General features: G+C 33.3%; 1 protein-coding gene across 1 annotated transcript; it reads right to left on the bottom strand.

Moving 5' to 3' along the window:
- Window positions 1-6,620: 6,620 nt before the first annotated feature.
- LOC143081572 (dnaJ homolog subfamily B member 4-like) lies at window positions 6,621-10,438 on the bottom strand. Its single transcript, XM_076257373.1, has 2 exons — window positions 9,498-10,438; window positions 6,621-7,444 (listed from the first exon to the last, which is right to left on the bottom strand). Exons 1-2 carry the CDS (start codon window positions 10,326-10,328, stop codon window positions 7,211-7,213), a joined length of 1,065 nt encoding a protein of 354 aa, XP_076113488.1. The 5' UTR covers window positions 10,329-10,438; the 3' UTR covers window positions 6,621-7,210.
- Between the last annotated feature and the right edge of the window lie 10,697 nt (window positions 10,439-21,135).

The following is a 21,135-nucleotide window of genomic DNA, read 5'->3' on the forward strand; positions in this document are numbered from 1 at the left end:
AAGAAATGAACATTTGAAATGCACATTTTAGATTTTTTTAAATATTTCTAACGGTGTCGATTTGACCAAAGTAAGATATGTTATTCTTTGAAAAAAATGGAACGTCATAACGTTTTGAAAAATATTTGTCACCATACTCGTTTTTGAGAAAAATCGAGTAATATAATATTGTTTACTCAATCCCTTCCGTAAGCCTCACAAATTGCGCCAAAAATTAAGACGTTTCGGGACGTAACGTTATATTTCCCCGCTAATTTTTCTTTAGGCAGTGCGACGGTGTGGAAGACAAATGTATTTTTACACTGTAACTTTGTTGGATAGTTGTCTCGATAGCATATCGCATCTTCTTATTTATAATGGACAAGTATATGTACGAGCTAATAATTCAGTTAGCTAAATACTATAGTGTTCGTCAAAATTGTGAAACCCGGGTGTGAAACATGCAAACCATTAACCCGAATAACTCAGTCGTTATATTCCGCTGATCTACGATTACTACCTCGCAAGTAGGAGAGATCGATTACGGGGAGGGACTGAATTATTCGGGTTAGCAAACCATGGAATTACAAACTACTAAAATAGTCCCCGGCTCTGGTATACGGTATTTCATCCCTCTTTTAAAACAAACGAATTATACGTTAGAAATCCGTTTCTGTGTGTCGGTCTATAGTACAAAGCAGGGTTAATTTTCATATTATATTTACATTTGATGTTTTTGTTCTGATTATTCATTTAATATGCCACTTGACGTCCGTCATCCATAATCATTATTTATTTTACCGTTACTTTACAAAGACGTGTTTTTCTTACACTGATTTATATTACACTGTCTATATAATTTCACATATCGAAATCAATAAAGAGCACTTGAAATTTTGAAACCAAACACTTGACTGTCTAAAATCTCACCGACTCCGTATTTTATATTCATGTTGCAGTTTTGGTTTTTTTTTCTTTACAGGCTTCTACCTATAGCAAAAATCTGTATGTTGATTCTTAGTGTTTTGAATTATATGTGTCGTTGGGTTGCTGTCGTATTAATGTATACCTTAAACATTTTTTTTTTCGTAAAAAAAGGATTGATTGTGTATAGAAATATTCACATCTCTGGACTGCTCCCGTCCGACAGTTACGTGTATATATTTGCTAAAATTGGGTGCGACCGTTTAGCTGCTCGGATGTATAAATTTGCAGCCTCGTTTAGTCGAAATAAAAATGTCGTAATATCAGATGCATAGAGTAAGGAAGGAGAGTTTTGCGCTATCTATACGTTAAAATACCATCTAAATAAATGGTTGAAGGGATATACGAACTTCGAATAAAATATCTAAACGACAACAAAGGTCACATGAATCTTCAAATAAGTCGCATCTGTTGCGCCTTTTGCAGTTGTAGATGAAAAAAATACGTTGATTAACAAAGCAGATCAGTAAGACATTAACTTGAGAATAAACGAAACGGCCGAAAAATGTTGAATGTTATTATAAATTGTGGCCATTTTTGTCGTGTGTTTTTGCTTTTATGACATATTCACAATATATAAGTAAATGAAATTGACACAGTAATTTTTCCACCTAAACGAGCCTGACTGCCCTGGTTTTACGCTTCAATATATGAGTTATTGCATATATACACAATGGAAATTGTTTTCTGTTCTACTGCCCTCTACATGTTTGGCTGCATACAATGTAACCACTGATGTAGACTACTATATTATTATTGATTATTCAAACAAATGAATTCAAAGAGAAAGATGCGGAAAGAAATTCTAAAATTTTCGTTTAGAAATAAGATATAAAATAAAAATAAAATACCAAAACTGGAATACTCTCTGAGACAATTATAAGTTGAGAACTAATGATTATGCATCACTATATGAAACTGATGAATTGATTGGTCCCGTGCTCCAGTGGCAAATATATCACGCATATTTACGACGAGGCGATAGTAGATCTGAAGTAAATGATTGATACATTATCAAGATATAAAGAGTGTACTAGCGGTAAAACGTATGCCGTACTAGATAAAGTTGAATAATGATCAAAATCTTGAGTTAAGCTATTAGCCCCTTTTTTTCCCTATCCTGTTATGGACCCGCTGATTTAAGAGGGCGTGTCTAATTAGTCAAGACCTACACTGGTTTTTTTTTTGTGTTAAATTATATTTGTTTCCTCGTACATAAGTAAACACCAACATCGTCAGATATTTTCTACTTGTATGTCAGTGTATATTATATTACAATGTTTTCTTATTTCAATATTTTTTTATTACTGTGTCATCTTTTGTTTTACATTGTTTATCGGTTAAAGGTCGTATGCATTTAAAGAGTTTATTAGCACTTCAAAGCAAAGCTAGATGCATGATCTTTCTCAAGTAAGTAAGTAAGTAAGTAATGTTTATTGGTTTAAAATCCAAAATTACAGGATTGATACTAAGACAATACAAATTTGTTATACACAAACATTGCATTATACTGCAATAATAAATCATTACGCATTTGCTGTCGTTGTTTTCTACTGTATTGAAGATAATTTTAATAAAACGGAAACTTAAGTGAGTATGGTCTAGTAAAGATTAAGATAATTGCAGTTCTTTTATAATAGACCAAAAGGACAAAGATAACTATTAAGTTTTGAGTTCTAGTTCTGTTAATATTCTGTATGAGTTTTTTGCCGACTCCCGCCGTGCCCAAGAAACCGCCCTTTCCAGACGGCCACTATGACGTCGTTGAAACACCGTGAAATTACGGGAAACAATAGACGACGGTTACGTTTGTTATTACCTCCCCTGAAACTGTTGGATATGCCCTTAATTTGTGTTTATATATTTCAATATGGTATATGGATTGCAATATGCAGTATGAATTTTGCTCATTGTTGATGGTCGTAAAGTAACGTGCAGTTGTTAGCTTCTATGTTATTTTCTCATATTTCCCCATACCACATGCATTTTTACAGCACTAGTATATATATTGCTTTTTCAATATTTGTAGAGGTGACAAAGTGGAAATCTAGTTTGTAACATTCTTTATACTCATTGCAGTTCAAGGCAGCAGATTCCATTTCAGCTACATATATATAAATTCCTTATCGTACTTAATGTCAGATAAAAGATCTGATACAACATGAATTCAAGGCATGATGTCTTGTAGCATCAACACCAACACAGATATTCTGACATTCGTATAGTTAGTTAAATCATTATATAATTATCAGCTTTAGATATTGCGGTTTAGATATATGGAATTGCCAAAAAAGCTTACGAATCCAACACTTTATTGTACGTTCTTTTCGGGTATTTGTTTTCTTCAGTACAATAGTAGTAGTACTGTCATGTAACTGTATATTTTTCCAGTACACATTGCTCAATTTGTCCATAATGCTTATGTTAACGTCCAATGTCGGTACCAGGTTAGGCCCCAAGATGGTAAAGGCTGCAGGGGCGGATCCAAAAATTTGGAAAGGGGGCGGAATGTTTAAAGATCGCCGAGCGGAGCGATGCGAACAAAATTTGGGACCTTTCTTGGGCTAAAAAACTATCTTTTTCAATTATCAACATTGTTTTTTCCGCTCTCTGGGGCTGCAATTACCATGATGCAAGGTGCCTTCACAATGTTTATGGATGTACCGGGGTGCAGATAAAGAAAACCTGAACAATTCACTATTTTAAAATTATTTTTGCCAACTATTTCTCGAATAAACGTTTGCATTGGTTTTTTAGCTCAACAGAAAGTTACAGAAATCTAGAAGAAATTATGAAGATCAAAATTCATGGAAGGATTTTATAAGCTGACTCCACTAGTCATTATGATAAATTTCTAGATTACTAAATCCATGTATTCCTTCATACTGAGATTATTTACTGTTGAGGTTGACACAAGGGGCATATCTTGCTAGATAACGATGATGATGGATTTGTTTTATGTCAGGTGGGAAATATTACATGCAAATCAGGATGAGAACATGCTAATGAACCTTGATGTGTATTGAACCAACATGCTGAGTAGGCTTTAATTAAATCTCGTTCAAAATGCATGTTTGTAGGAAGACTTGACGAGCTATCCTTCACCAAGACTAAGAGCAGCAAGTTCTAATTTTCAAGTGTTTGGTTTAAACCAAAACTCAAAACTAGGAATTGAACCCAGTCTTACACCATGTACACTCAAGACAATTTGCTCTTTGTGTTGAAGAATTAACTATTGGTGCCCTTTGGCTGTTTTCTGCCCTTTGGATGGGTTGTCTCCAACATATTTCACATTTCCATTTGAAACCTTTAGTTTAAACGTCTGAACAAATAATATACATGTACTTGTTCTTTAACTTATGTATATACCTTCCATCAACACTTGAAAATGTCTGAATATTTCACAATGTAAATAAGGATTAAACGTAGGTATATTTTGTAGCTTGTTTTGTATATCATGCATATTATCCAAATATTGTGTTAATCTTGGAAACAAATTGTTTAAAATTTCAGACACAAAATTTATAACATGTACAACACTTTCTTGTTAAATATAAAATAAGATTAGAACTTGTACTTTCTAAATATAAGCTTCAGACAATTAAAACAACACTTTGTGAAATTTTAAATGGGATAGGAACTTGTATCTAAGCTTTAGACATAGGTCTATCTGGTACATGAAGTACATTAAAGTTGTAGATGAGACATTCAGATATATTTTAAGAAATTTAAAAAAATCAGTCTGGCACCTCAATTGGAATTTTGCATCAATCGCTGCATTTATCATGACCTAACTTCACAAGTACAAAGGTATCACTCAGATGTATACATGAAGTACATGTAAACCATACATTGAAAGATATTCTACGGAATTAAAATATCATTGTCTGGCATGCACTTTTACCTGGAATTTTTGGATCAATCGCAGCATTTAGCATGACTAACATCTCAAGCATTTTAAATGAAAGAAATACCTTAGTAAATATATAATATTTTTATTAATGGATTGCAAATAGTATGAGCAATTTCACGCAGATGCATTTTTTCATTTTCCAAGTGCATACCTCAACCACACATATACACCAACTCATAAACAATAACATCATCAACTCCCTCGCCAATATTATTGGCAACATATACTACTAAACAATTATACACAAACAGGTAACAACAAAACATATGTAGATATCATCAATTATCCTTATATAAGCTGCTTAATTAAGCAACATAACAAATCTTGTGAACAATCCTTTTGTAAGGCCATCCCCAATAAATGTTAAGTTTAACAGCAGCATGCCTTTATCAATGTTTATTAATCCTATCAAGGATTGAGAAAAGATTTTTTAGCCTTATACTTGTACTAATGGTACTAGTGTACTCATCTTTATTGGCAAGTACATTTTATTATATTTTTAGCAAGAATGCAGAAAATGAAGACAGAAAATCTGTTTTAGGAGGAAGAAAAAAACTATTTTAATGATGGATAGATTTGGTGCTTTATAAAAAGAACATCTATTTTAACATCTTCAGAAATAATTCATTGGTCTTTATCCAAGGTAAGGTTAACATAGACATGAAGACCATGGCCATTAACCAATTTTAATCTAATTGTAGTACTTCATTAAAATTTTCAGTCAGGTAGTGACTATTGCATGAATGGACGTTTAAATTGTATTGTCTGACCTACCCAGGTTATGGACATAAGGAGCTTAAATTTTAAGTTATTTGACAGTTTACATACTAAACAAAGGCAATGCTACTACAATGACCTACAGCTGACTAGTATTTAAACAGTTCCTTTACCATAATATTTTGCTAAGAGTATTACATACTACGCTTTAAAATTTCAAAAGAAGACTTGTGATTTTGTAAAAATTAATTCAATACTAGTCTAAATAACAGTTTCATATAATACAATAGTTTATGACCTTTAACATAGTTTACAAGTCCTTACATGTATGAAATTAAGGGCATTGAAGGGTGTGTGGAATAATTGCCAATAAAACTATTCATCAGAAAAAAAAGGACCTGGATCAGGATGTAGGCAAATTTAATAGGTCACCTTACAACCTGGAACAATAAGCTAGACATACTATATACATTTGTAATAGTAAGCTGCAGATATAACTGTACATGAACTAAATGTATATTTGCACTGGAAGGTCATTATTTTTTATACAAGGTACATGTATACCCATGTTCATGATGTTGCAAATTCAACAGCAATAATTGTACAACTTTAAAATCTTTTTTGTATTTTATTATAAATGTAATTACCTGTCAGACTTAATTGTGTTTACATTTGTATAACAATTAAACTTTTTCAAAGTTCTATAACAAGAAACTAACAATATGACAATGTTATCTTTTTTGGCCTTAGGGGAAAGAACAGCTTGATACAAAATTTGTAAATCGGTCAACACACAATAGATACATGTAACATGTGTAATTTAAACTCCCAAAAAGAATTACTCCTTGTGTAAAAGAAATATATTACAATGGCAGATCATACAATACAATATGAAATATAAAATATTGAATTGGACAAAATACATTTTTTTATACTTGTACAGTTATACATTAAATTTTTAATTTCAATAAGCACTTTTAGACCCTTTTCAAAAAGCAAAAAAAAAAAGGAAATAAAAGAAATAAGATGAGAATTAATGTATTTATTATTTAACACATATATTACATGGCCCTATCCTGATTTTTTTCCTGTATTTGTTACAGTTTACATGTACATCCTGATGTTAAAGTAATAAATTAATCCTGCATGCATGTTAAACTTTCTTTTCATTACAGTCACAATTATGTCTATTTATATCACAACTGGACTTCCCCCTACAAACCAGTTCATGATGTTCTAATTAATCATGGCTTCTTAACTTCTGATTCTTTTGTATAGGTACAAAGTATTAATGTAAATACATGCATGAATCATCGCACTACTTAACTGGCTGCGCTCCAAAGAACATGAAAAATACACCTACAAAACTTATCTTATACCCTGTAGCTAGGTTTGTACATCTTGTCTAGATAAATAATCATAAACAATGATAACCAATGATAACACTACCAACTTTTTTCTAGAATCATAGCTTTTTAAAGATGATAAAATTCTAGTACATAGAAAATGAGAATGTTTCAAGTTCATCGACACAAAGTTTTGACACAGTTTTCCTCGAACAATGACTTGTTGATTTCACAGCTTCTAATTAATAACGATAATTAAATAATTAATATTCTATGATCGTGGTAGACAGTCTGAAAGAATTTCTTTAGCACTTTGCGACAATTGACTAGGGAAAGTAACGTCAAATTCTATAATTAAGTCCCCTCTCCTTGAGGGTTGTTTAGGTAGTGGAAGTCCTTCTCCCTGAATTCTTTTGACAGAGTTTGGTTTTATCACTTCCGTTAAACGCAATGGTATCCTCCTACCATCAATGGTTGGTATCTGTAATGTGGCTCCACACAAGGACTGAAAAAAAATATAACCTCATTAATTTACAAGTCAAGAATAAGCGTGTACAATAAGCATGTAAGATTTTAACTCATATTTGAATTTCTGTCTATAAAGCAAGGGTTTTAATATACATGTAATATACCAGTCTTCAGGCTTAACCACAAGTCCAACAGCATTGGCTTGTAATTCGAAGTGTAAAATTCTTCTCTACAAGCAACAGAATCCAAATAAAATGTTTAAAAAATTGAGCTTCTGCCTTTTGGACTCAAAAGTTAAGCATGAACATGATGAAGGCTGTAAAACAGACTTATTCAGTAATTGTAAATAATTGTAATCATGGTAATTGTGTATTTAAATTTTATGTATGAAATATATATATCAATGATATTGAATCAATGTTCTTTTTCCTTTACAGTACATGTATTCTCTACATGTCCCTTAAAGTATGGGCCTTTACGGCTTACATGTATTTGATAATAAAATATGATTTTACTCTTGTAAAGTCCAAGAATTCATAGTTTCCTCTTGAATTGATCTTCATAGTTTACTCTTGAATTGATCTTCATAGTTTACTCTTGGATTATTATATATATTATATATACAATATATACAAAATTCATTGACATTATAAAGATGGGTTTTTTTCTGCAAGGTTTTATACAAACTGTCAGAGCATTGTTTGGCTTCTTAAAAAAAATCCATGTTCACCTACATGTACATGTACAATAATTTTGTACATGTACCCTACCCTCTTGCATGTCATGACCCTTAAGATTCTTGTCATTTTTGAACAAGCAATGAAGTCAGGACTTTTTCCCCTGTAAAAACCAGTCGAGCACTTTTTTTCAAATACAATTAGATGTACAAAATGTATATAAACCTTGATTGTAAATTGATTTACCTACATACATATATGTATCAAACAATACAACCCCTTTTTCATATCTAGCATCATAGGCCGATCCAGGGGGAGGGGGGGGGGAGCCTCCCCTTACGTCTGAAAAATTTGGTTTTAATTATATAGGGAATAACTGAAGCTTGATGGGAGTGCCCCCCCTTTTAGGTCAGTCAGCTGGTCCCCCCTAATGAAAAGTTCTGGATCCGCCACTAAGCATGTCGACAGCAACACAGGTCCAATCAAGTTTAATTATTTTGCTGGGCCTTAAATTGCTTAAGGAGACAGGAATCAAAAATAGTTTTTGGGGCATAGGAATATTATTCGCACAAGTGTTGCTTGCATAATATGCATGTGACTGCAAGGTTAAAGCGTTGCATCTAACATATCACAATGTCATCATTATGCAGGAACATGCAATACATCAAAATATATATTTCAAGCATCATTACACATTAAATTTGGGATTTCAGATGATGGATTGGCATAATTCTGTCTCTAGCCACTAACTCTAAAAGTCTTTGCTCTTATTCCATTATGCTGTTTGGTTTGTGGATAGGCAGAATACAAATTTGCACGTCTTCGATTGGCACTGATATTTTAAGGGTACATGTAGTTTAGTACTTTTATGTTTGTAACAAAAGATCACTCAGCAGTTTGTTATTATGAAAATTAACTATGACACTGTTGAAAACTGCATGAATTACATACAATGTACATGCATGTACATGACTTTCCAAAGATAAACATTGTTGTGGTCTGCCAATCATATATTTACAGTAGACAGACATGCAAATGTTCAAGTCAGATTCTAAAATAGCTATGAGGATCATTTAGCATGTTTAGCTTTGTTGTTGGGTTGCAGTCTTACTGACAATTCAATTGCAATCAGCTGTGAAATATTATGATTGCCATGCATGCACTGACACAGAAAGTCAAAACTAAAATATGATTCTGTTTCCTGAATTCTCCAGAAGATTCTGAATATGACCTAGTTCTTCTGTGTACATACAAATGTATGTCCCTAAAATTAGGTCAGAAATCCCAAAATGACATATTTTACATTACAGCCTTCACCAATGAGTAAAACCCATACCATAAGACAAATAGAACATTATACTTATTTTCAATACACTTCTGCATCAAATTCAATTACATGTATTATATACTTACATCTCGTAGTGTAATCTTTGCTTTATATTTGATATCAGAACCATCTCTGGTAAAAGAAGGATGTGGTTTGTCTTTAATTATGAACACAACATCTGCTGGTATATTGTTTGGAGTCTGATCTCCTTCTTTAGGAAATGTCACTTTTGTCCCAGATTTCCATCCGGGCTTTATATCTATTGTCAATATTTTGTCTTCGTTTCTTGTTGATCGACCATCAGCATTGAGCACTTTCCTTGTAATTTTAAGTTTTTTCGTTGTCCCTTTACAGATATCTTCCAGAGCTATAGGAAGTTCTCTAACAACTGCTGAATCTTTTCTCTTCCTTCTGGGTAAACCAGCTTGTCCCCCTGACCCTGGGAATCCATGAAATCCACCACCGAAAGGATCATCGTCTATATCCATATTTTCATGATGACCACCACCACCTGGTCCAAAATGAAACACACGTGCCCCAGGTCCACCAGGCTGGCCTCCTCCGCCACCGAAAAAGCTGGCAAAAGGGTCATTGTCACCGAAAAACATTTTAAAGGTTTCTCTTGGGTCACCCTGGAACTCGTAGTGGTAAGTTCCTCCAGGGCCTCCGGGTCCCCCACTCTGTGATGGCCCGTTTTTCAAACCGTCTTCACCGTACTTATCATATATTTCCTTTTTGTCTTTGTCACTCAATACATCATATGCCTCTGCAATCTCCTTGAATTTTTCCTCAGCACCTGGTGATTTATTTTTGTCTGGATGATATTTCAAAGCCATTTTTCGATATCCTTTCTTAATTTCATCTTCAGTTGCGGTCTTGGCTAAACCAAGAATTTTGTAATAGTCCTTTCCCATCATTGATAATTTTTAACGAAAGAAGAAACTCGAATGTCACATAACAAACCTATTTTGCCAACTGTTTTTGCCAGGTAAATCTGTCGTTTTTACCGATTTTGTAAGTCAATCTGCGACTGCGCAAAATTAGTCTAGACGTTTCCGGTGTTTCCAGAAGATTCTGGAAATGACGTTGTCCTAACCTAAAAATAAGTAAGAAATCCCATACATGATAGAGAGCGGGAAATTCAAAAACTTATTTAGATATATAGTGTTCCCAGTTTCAGGAAAGATCGATATACTCTGGAGTCGCTTTTTATTTTAATTTTATGTTTGCTATTTTACACACACTCATACCAAAAAAACACAGGCACTTGTCTCAGAATTTTTTTCCTATATACCCTGATATAACACGTGTATATAGGAAAAAAAATTTCTGAGACAAGTGCCTGTGCAAAAAAAAAAAGAAAATTAAAACATAAATATATATCCTTGGAAACTGTTCTTAAAAACTTATTTTTTTTTGTGTTCCATGAGGATTTGGATTGGGTCCTTAATTTCTAAATTTTTATTTTAGCCAATATATAACTTCCATGGTAATATCAAGTTAACAAACCTATTAGATAGTAGTAAACAGAATTAATATAAAAATATGCGAGGCCCCCATGTCAGTCTGAAAATAAATCCCAGCAGTGTTAGAGGTGACACAGGCCCGTAGCCAGGAATTTCCAAAAGGGGGGGGGGGGTCGTTGGACTCATGAACTCGACTTTAACAGTCACAATTTGAACAAAACGTTGACTTTAACAGTGCTTTTTTGATTTCAAAAGGGAGGTCGTCCGAACCCCCCCCCCCCCCGAACCCCCCTGGCTACGGGTATGTGACAATGGGATTCGAAATCATGCCTTTGATACACTAGTCTCCACCACAAATAATTATATTTTAGCCTGATGTGAGAAGACTCAAACAATATTCTTTTCGTTTCACGAAAGCTTATACGTCTAATAAGAAGTATAAAAACGTCATCCCCTTCAAATATTATTGGAAAGTTTATGTTTTACTGGTTGGTATTTATATACATGATATCATATATCTGTTAATATGCTTTGTCATACGACAAAGCCTGACTTCAGACAATTTAAATGCATTGTAAAACAATATATATGTATATATTGCCCATATCTGAAGGCAATGACAGTTTTTCCGGTTTCTTAGTACAGTAATAGTATATAAACAAGATTTCAACTGCAAATGATAGACAAAGGTGAACAAATCCTTAGGCTGTATGTCAATTTTCATCACGAATATGTAAAAGTACAAACTTACTTTTAAAAATAAACAATCAGATATAGTTATATGCTCAGGGCAACATTGAATAATGCATATATTTACAAGTTTGTGTTTTTTTTTATGGATTTTAATTTAAGGAAATTTGCCTGCGCTATTAAACAAAGTTTCATTGGCGCTTTTTCTAGAGTCCACTTGCGTTTAATCAACATTGTATTTGTTTTATCATGATTAAAGTTTGATAATGTCATCCTAGCTGTTCATATATTTGCCTGAGCTGCGTCGGATAGAAATCGACCTTATATGCAAGCGCACGTATACATGTACATGTATAAGAACATTAACATTCGATATATATAAGATAATTTTAGTCTGTTAAAAAGGGTTCTAAATCAACTCAATTTCCAAACAGATACAAAATTTAGTCCTGGTATCTATGATGAGTTTATTTACAGACTTTGCATAAGGATTAAGTTAACAGATGCATTGATAATGGCAGGTATCCATTTGCATAAGGTCAATTTCCATCGGACGTTTTGTAAACAATTAAACGACTGAACATCTGTCATTATCATTCTTGTGTCAAATGAAAACAACAACGTCCAAAATGGCAGATGTAGTGCATTCCTGATAATACGCATGATTCTTTCATAAAAGTAAATGAGATTTTCTCAATTTGAAACAAGCTTTGTATACGGTATGAATTTATCTCATTCTTGAAGGCCGTACAATGTCCTGTAGTTGTAAATTTTCGTCATTTTCGTTTATTGTAGAGAGTCTCATTGAAATTATACCACATCTTCTTATGTTTATGTTGGATGACTTATGAGGATAGAGTTTAAGTGATTTAATTCTTCAAATGACAAACACTGGTGCATGTTAAAGCCCAGTGGCGGATCGAGGGGGAGGAGTTCAAGGGATTGAAACCCATATTTTTGACGATCAATGCATTTGAATGGGGACATATGGTTGGACCCCCCCCCTTTTTGTTCCGGGTTTGGACCCACCACGATAAATGGCTGTATTCGCCTCTGAAGCTTGCCTCATACAGTTTCTGATATATGAAATTTATGAAGGGATGATTTCAAGTTCACCATTTGGACCTCTTGGTTTAATAGCTTCCTTGTCATAGTGAGCAGCAACCCTCTATCAAGGAAATTATGATAGGAAAAAAAAACACGGGAATATCGTATCAATTAGGAGATGCTGTACGCTGTGTGCAGGCGCTCATCATTTTTTTTTTTTATTATTGTTTTCAACCGACCCTTATTTTCAATTTCTAGATGTAAGTCAAGATATGAGACAGACTTAAGGGCATACGATGCAGTTTTGATCCCGTATTTATACTTTTTGATAAAAATTTCCATATAGACTATTTTTTACCTGATTAAATCAAATATGTAATAAAAAATATACCTTCATGTACTACTTTTTGAGTAAAATGAGGTCGAAATTTTGTATATATTTGCTCAAAATTCGGATTTGTGACCCGTATTTTCCCTTTCGAAAGAAAGACATAACTTTTTTGTTTTAAAAGATAAACACAAATTGTTTTTTGTTAAATAATAAGTAATTTCTGTATTTTATAAGTATCCTAAAAATTTATACATTTTTTATTCAGAAATAACTCACATTTATCAAATGTTCATGAATGTAAAAAAAAACATAATTTTTTGCTGTATATTTATCAAATAATCTTCTCGCGTAATCAAAACAAATGGCACTTTGAAAAAGAGGGGACCATGAACTCGTTTTCAAGTTAAATAAGTTTGAATGATAAAAAACAGTCAAAAATGTATCTTTTCCCGACAAGTCATAGTTTGACGTCGCGAAAATAACAATTTACGTTAGCAACGTCATTACCTCTCCTGTAACTGCAGGCGCGTAGCTCCCTATACGCCAACACGCAGTTGCGTGCACATCGTTTCGTCGTGCAAAAAAAAAAAAAAAAAAAAAATTATGAATAAAATGTTAAAAGGAAAAACAGATATTCATTATCACTGAACTAGTATATATTTGTTTAGGGGCCAGCTGAAGGACGCCTCCGGGTGCGGGAATATTTCTCGTTGCATTGAAGACCTGTTGGTGACCTCCTGATGTTGTCTGCTCTATGGTCGGGTTGTTGTCTCTTTGGCACATTCCCCATTTCCATTCTCAATTTTATGATGTTTTTTTTTTACTTGATGAAACGTCATTAAATAACGGCATTGATAAGGCCGTACTTTAACCTATAATGGTTTACTTTTTAAATTGTTATTTGTATGGAGAGTTGTCTCATTGGCACTCACACCACATCTTCCTATATCTATTTGGTTTCAAACTGAAAGTTTTCTATAAATCATGAAGTACATTCCGGACTTATCATCATTATCCGTTATTGTTTCTGGTATATACGAACGTTACATTTCCGGCGTTGAACACGGCATGGCGTCGAAACGTAACAAAAAAGGTGAAAAGTCTAAATGGAAAACTATTGACAGTTTTTTTTACCAAACCCGTTTCAACAGAAACGAAAGATTCTTCAGATGAACCCATAACCCAACAATCCTTGCCAGAGTTTGAGAGTGACAATGCAACTGCAAGCTGCAGCTCAGTTTTGGCCGTCACCTCCAAAGGCAAAGCCAACACACCTCCGTACCCAGACATGTCAAGTCTTCACGATTCTAACTTGCAGATTACAGAAGTTAAGATGCAGTTACTAACATCCAACTGGAATGATGTAAATAATTATGACTTCCCGGCGAGGTATGTTGCGTTTTTATTGTTCAAAATCACTTTAATTGTGTAAAAATTATATCATATGCAAGGTGTAACCCTTCAAATTATATGGGGTATGCGAAATGACTTTCAAATTGTGTCCAATAGTATACCGGCAAATTTTTTAGTGGTTATGAAAATCCATCAACTGTCCGAAAAACAGCCAATTTCAAAAGGTTCACACGTCGTAAATTAAATTGATAACAGACCCAGAATGAGATAGTCTGTGTAAATTGCAACGTTTGAACCCGCGTTTCAACCCGAATCTATCTTAGTTCTTCGTTCCCCGGGTAAAAATTAACTCAACATGAGAAACGCGTCTTATTTCCGGCAAACCGTATATTTATACAGGGATTTAATTTTTTTTTAAAAAAGGGGGGGGGGGAGTATGTTGGCTTACTTTGCGCAGATATATATATAATAGACCCTATATAATAAATTTACATAATTTAATAACTTAATAATCGTCATTTTTTACAGGGAAATAGGTAAAAACAGTCGTCGCCTTTCGGCTAAATGGTTGTTGGAAAATAGCTGGATGCGCTATTCAGTCTCTGAGGATGCGTTATACTGTGGCCCTTGTGTGCTTTTTGGTCGAAAAGAAGCAAAAGAGAAACTTTTTATTAATAAAGTTACAGATTGGTCCAATTTGTCTTGCTTCATAAAGCGCCATACCAGGGAAGGTTCTCCACACTTTCAATACCAGGCAATGGCAGATAACTTTGTACACATACATTCAAAAGATTCTGCTGATGAAGCAATCATATACAAACTTTCTGAATTCAAAAAGACACAAGTTCTTAAAAATCGTCATGTTCTGTTGAAAATTATTGAGACACTTTTGTTATGCGGGAAACAAAATATTGCAATACGTGGACACACACCAGAGCTTAGTAACTTTTTTGCAATATTAAACTCAAAGGCACAGGGCGACGACATTTTAAGGGACCACTTAGCAAACAGTAGTCGCAGGGCAAAATATACGTCCCCTGATATTCAAAACGAAATAATAAACATAATCGGAAATCAAATTCGCACATCGATAGTTGAAAACTGCAACAATAGTAAATTTTTCACATTAATCGCAGACGAAACAACTGACACATCAACCCGTGAACAGGTATCTGTATGTCTACGCTACTTGGAGAGAGACACTATCACAAACAAAATATCTATTAAGGAAGACTTTCTAGATTTCGTGATGGCCACCAGCACTACAGGTGAGCATTTGGCGGAACTTTTGATTGAAACTCTGATCAGTGCAGACATCATTACCATGAATATGAGGGCACAAGGCTATGATGGGGCCGCCAATATGTCTGGTAAATATAAAGGGGTTCAAGCAAGAATATGTGAAATGGTTCCGGGTGCTATGTATGTTCATTGTAAATCTCACTGCTTGAATTTGGCCATAGTCCATAGTTGTAAAGATACATCGGTTAGAAATGTAATGTCGACCGTACAGGAAGTTGCCTTTTCGTTCGATTATTCATCGAAAAAACTTCAAGCATTTTACCAAGAGTTGGACTCCGATGCAACTACAAAAGAAAATATGGACAAGCGGACCAAATTGCGAACCCTTTGCGAAACACGATGGACCAGTCGAGCCGACGCGCTTTACACTTTTAAAACATCGTTTCCGGTGGTGGTTCATGCATTGGAACGATTGCGAGAAAATGGAGATGACAAAGCCGGACAGTACCTTGCCTCTATTACCAGATTTGAATTTGTAATTGCTCTAGTAGTTTCGGAGCACATTTTACAGAGCACGGTATATCTATCGAAATATCTGCAAGGTATAGAATGTGATCTGTTAGAGGCTACGAAAGAATGTAGAACAGTTATAGAGATGTTACGGGCCGAACGCAGCGATGAAGCTGTTTGGAATGAAATTTACCAATCAGCGTTAGATTTATCGGAACCATTTGATATTGTGGAAAATATGCCGAGGCGATGCGGCCGACAGACAACCAGGGCCAATCACCCGGCAAACACGCCAAAACAATATTGGAAAGTGTCATTGTATTTTCCATTCATAGACCACATGATAATGGAACTCGAGTCGCGTCTAATATCGTCCGAAAATCGATTTTTCGCACAGTATCTACTTCCTCGTGTTGTAGAACACGTAACAAACGATCAAATCACAACACTGTTTGAAACATACCTGGACGACCTGACATGTAATCTAGATGAATTTAAACGGGAGGTCGCTCGATGGCGAACACGATGGTGTATCACACCTCGCGATCAGATGCCAACCTCACTGTGTGAGACACTCGATGCGGTAAGCCCAGTGCTGTATCCTTCTATAGATACTATTTTAAGTATCATGTTGACAATGCCGGTAACAAGTGCTACCGCGGAGAGATCGTTTAGTGTACTTCGTCGGTTGAAAACGTATGTAAGATCAACCATGAGTAACGACAGATTATCATCGCTGGCATTAATGCATATCCATCGGGATTTCAATGTTGATATTGACAAGGTAATGGAAAAGTTCGTTTCTGAAAAGACCCGAAGAGCAGATTTTGGACAATTCTGAATATATTCTGTCTAACAAAAAATTGTTGCTTTTTTATTCATGTTACCATAATTTACCTGTGCATTCTTGAATTGTCTATAAGTTCTTTGTTTATGTAGCAACTCTTTTCACCCTCCTTTGACCGAAAACCAAAAAAAAAATATTTTTAGCATAAAATAGTCCCAAAATTTTTTCGCCTCGCTCCGCTCGGCGGTACAAGCGTGCACTTCATTTTACTCTAGCTACGCCCCTGAACTGTATCGTATGCCCTTAACTGTAGTATCCTTTTAGTCACCAAATTTTAAATTATTTAATGAGAGAACATCATCTATATAGCCGAATGTAAAGTTAAAGGACATTGCTAACTTCTTTTCTTTCTTCCTAAGAAGTTTCTGTATAATATTCAGCTTCATAAGAATAAAGAAATAAGTCGACAAGAAGAGAGGCACAATTGGTTCCCATGGGAATGCAGATAGTTTGTTGAAATCTACATGAATGATCCTCCAAACGTAACAAATATGTTGTCAAAGAGAAATTAAGCATCTTTATAATATCAGGTTTCAAAGATTAAATAATATCGTCAATTTCACATACCATGTAAAGCGAGATAACTCTATCACACAATCGAATCATGAACTTCGATAAACAAAATCTTTCATATAATTTTAAATCATTGATGATTATGACACAATATGTGCTTCTAAAATCACCTAAATCGTGTCAGCATGAAATCAATTGATTACAAGGTTAGAATATAAAATGCTAGCATCTGCATTCAGAATAATGAAGTCTTTAAAACAAGAACGAGCAAAGTCCTTTAAAATCGAGTAAAATTATACTTTCTTGATATATTTCTTTTTCAATGATAAAATTTCAAGTAATGGTTACTGATATGTTGTAAATTAAAACAAATAATTTTTTTTTATGATTTAACATGATATTAAAAAAATCTTATCCATATGTGATAGAGTTATCTCGCTTTAAATGGTATGCTTGCATTTTGTCTAACACTTGGTCTCAACCGCTGCTAGAATAATATCGATATCGTCCCCAAAGGTACAATCCACCAAAAAGCTAATGCTTCCGTATAAGCACGACTTCAGTAATTTTAGCTCTCTTAACAGGGCAAACATAAGTAATTTCAAAAGCTCATGGGAACGATCGTTTATACTCGATACTCGATCATTGCTTGAGACGTCGTAATGAAGATATTGACAGTACTTATAGTTTTGCTGATCATAAACAATTATAGTTTTGCTGTCTTTTTGTATTTGTTTAGGATTATTATCGATTTACTTTTTCAATATAACTTATTTTTGAATTGGAATTTAAACACAAATATGTTCAATAATACACAATGATTTCTATGTCTGAAGATGCATACTTTCTTTCAGTTACTGAGATTATTTGCAATGTTAAATTACAGTTTTGATGAAAAGAAACATGACAAATTTTGTTTCGAAAAGGATAGTCTTAACAGATTTGAAGGCAATGTTTATTTGTTAATAAAACAATGAACAGAATTGAGTTTGAAAAAAAAAATGAAAACAAGTTACACATTTCATGCGTCCGAACCGATTTTTGAATTTACCTTCACCAGGAACGCTCACAGCTGAAATATTTGAAAACCAAGGATGTTGAAGAGCTATAAACCAAAAATATCTAAAATATAGCTCAACATATATATAGCAAACATTGCCTGGGGGAATTGAAACCTTAGTTTCTGTATATATTCGAAGAGGAATACGCACAATAAATTTTCAATAAGGTTATGCTAGTAACAGTACTAGCATAGCATATAGGAACTGGAATTTAAAAGTGTTGTTTAAGAGACACTTATTAAACTGCTCTCAATTAGGAAACATTTATCAATGATGCCCTTATGTAAAAGTATTACCGGTACACTTTACCCAACTAAACATTTTTTTTTATTTTAAACATTTAAAGGAACGCTTGTATTGAAAAAGACGAATAAAAGGATTAATGTTCATAAAAAAAATCATGTCAGATTTAGGACTACATAATTTAGATACAAGTAAGTGATAATTAACATTTTTATTGTTAAAACTGGTAATTACATGAAATGATATATCCGCTTGACAGTGAGAAAAAAATAAATATCCGCCAACACAATGTCGTTTGTTGATGTCTCAGGAAACGTAGGATGACTGGAGATAAAAAGAAACAGTGATATATATCTCTTACAAATATACCTGCAAGTCATAATCTACAAAAAAATAAGTATAAAGATAACATAATGTAAATGTGTATTTATAGTTATAATCTGTTAATAAAGATGAATTATCTAACAAGGAAATAGATACTTGTACCGCTAATACACCATATACAAATCAAAATCAAAATAAAAAACATGACAGAGTTAAAATAATACCTGTGATAGAATGTTTTTTTTTTGTTGTTGTTCTTTTAGCACTAGTTTATGTATTTAATCAAGAACAACTGAACATCATGAAGAATTAAATCAGTGCAACAAAACAGTCAGAAATAAAGGCAATAGTAGTATACCCCTGTTCAATAGTTATAAATCGATTTGACTGAAACAAATCCGGGTCACAAATCAAAACTGAATTCATAACAAAAAATGTACATCATAACTCAGAGGATATAGTCTCGTTATTAAGATTGTTTCCGTGGTGGCGACACTACATTACATCAAAGTTCAAAATCAGATCCTACTTTATTTATTTAGATTTTATACTCGTTATTGTCATTAAACTTAATTAGAATATGCAAAAATTAATCAAATATTACACATGCAACTGAATATAATTAAAACAAAAAAACTTCAAATAACAGATCAAGATGAGAAAGAGTCCTTGTTCTTGGTTCTAAAGATTATTTTAATTGTTATAGAAACCAGTTTTATCTAGTACTTGAAATGGGATTGACTGATTTTAAAGATTGTTTTTTTTTTTTAATTTTCTGATACATCAATACAGTTATAGCTTTGCATTTTGTTGAGATACATATCTTTTTATTCTTCGACAGGTTAACAGTTTATTTATTTTTTTTAAAAGTTGTTCGTCATCTTCTTATGAATTACTACTGTGGTACAGCTTTGTTCCCTTGAAATTAGTAAATGTATTGCCTATTCTGTTATTAGCTGTCATCACTTATTCCGAGTAAAGTATAAATGAACTTTACTCAAAAGCTTCTTGTAACATTTGATTGAGACTATACTGATATTATGTTTTCTAAATATATTAACCCATTTCTCTGACGTCAGTCTATTGTTCTAACAGTGGATAATTTTTTAAGAATCCACTGACTACCATGTTAACTTAAGATAACTTATGTCATAACTTTAAGCTTTTAACTTGCGAAATGTAATCCTCTTAAAAACGAGTGACAGATGAAAGGTTCGAACCCGCGCGTATTTTCGTCAGTGAAGATTGTAGTCTATGCATGATACCACTAGACCACGAGCGCTTATATAAAAGAATATTCTAATATCACTCTTAAAGCGTATATTGGTCAATACATGTCAATAAACTGTATTTATGTCTTTTTGATATATAATAAGATAAATAACCCCATACAATCAAGGAATTGTAAGCATTACTTATTAGTACAGTTCCTTTATAAAATAAACATCCATGTACACATTACACTTATCACTTTTAACGTACAAGGGTTCCCCTTTTCATCATAACAAATTTTTACTTTTGGAATTAGTATTATAATGCTATCATACCATCACTTTTTGTTTGTTTGATTATAAATTTCCAAATATACATCAACATTTAACTGTCTCTAATGTGAATAAATTGTGATAAGCTACAACTGTAAAACTACTTCTTTGACTCTAAAACCAGAAACAAAATCGTCAACTTGTTATGAAAAATGAAATATAAATACTTCTCAGATTAAAAAAAGTATTTTGGTAGAGAAAAAAAGTAAAATGAAAAAAAAATATTCCCGGTCCTAGGTTTGAACTTGGTACTGTTGGTATTCAAGTTGTTTCTTTCTGTGCCAACGACTAGACGATCACGGCTATGAACAGATTACAAGACAATTTTTAAAACTGACATACTTATATATTGTACATTTGTAGCATGAGCAATTCTGATTGGGTTTCAGAATGCGTACTACAAATATTACTAGTTTATTTAATGATTGAAGATGGATGCCAAATGTAATAACGTTGAAATAATCTAAACATAATGAAAGCGAACCAGTTTACACAATATTTATATATTATTGTTCAATGAAGACCAATCAATGTATTTATTTTGTCATCAACT

This window comes from Mytilus galloprovincialis, chromosome 1, assembly GCF_965363235.1.
Source record: "Mytilus galloprovincialis chromosome 1, xbMytGall1.hap1.1, whole genome shotgun sequence".
In the NCBI taxonomy this organism is placed as follows: Eukaryota; Metazoa; Mollusca; class Bivalvia; order Mytilida; family Mytilidae; genus Mytilus; species Mytilus galloprovincialis.

Excerpts from the sequence above, each read along its gene's own strand:
- LOC143081572 (XM_076257373.1), bottom strand. The coding sequence starts at position 10,328 with ATGATGGGAAAGGACTATTACAAAATTCTTGGTTTAGCCAAGACCGCA. Across the intron at positions 7,445-9,497 it reads CAAAGATTACACTACGAGAT|TCCTTGTGTGGAGCCACATT; the intron begins GTAAGTATATAA and ends ATTTTTTTTCAG.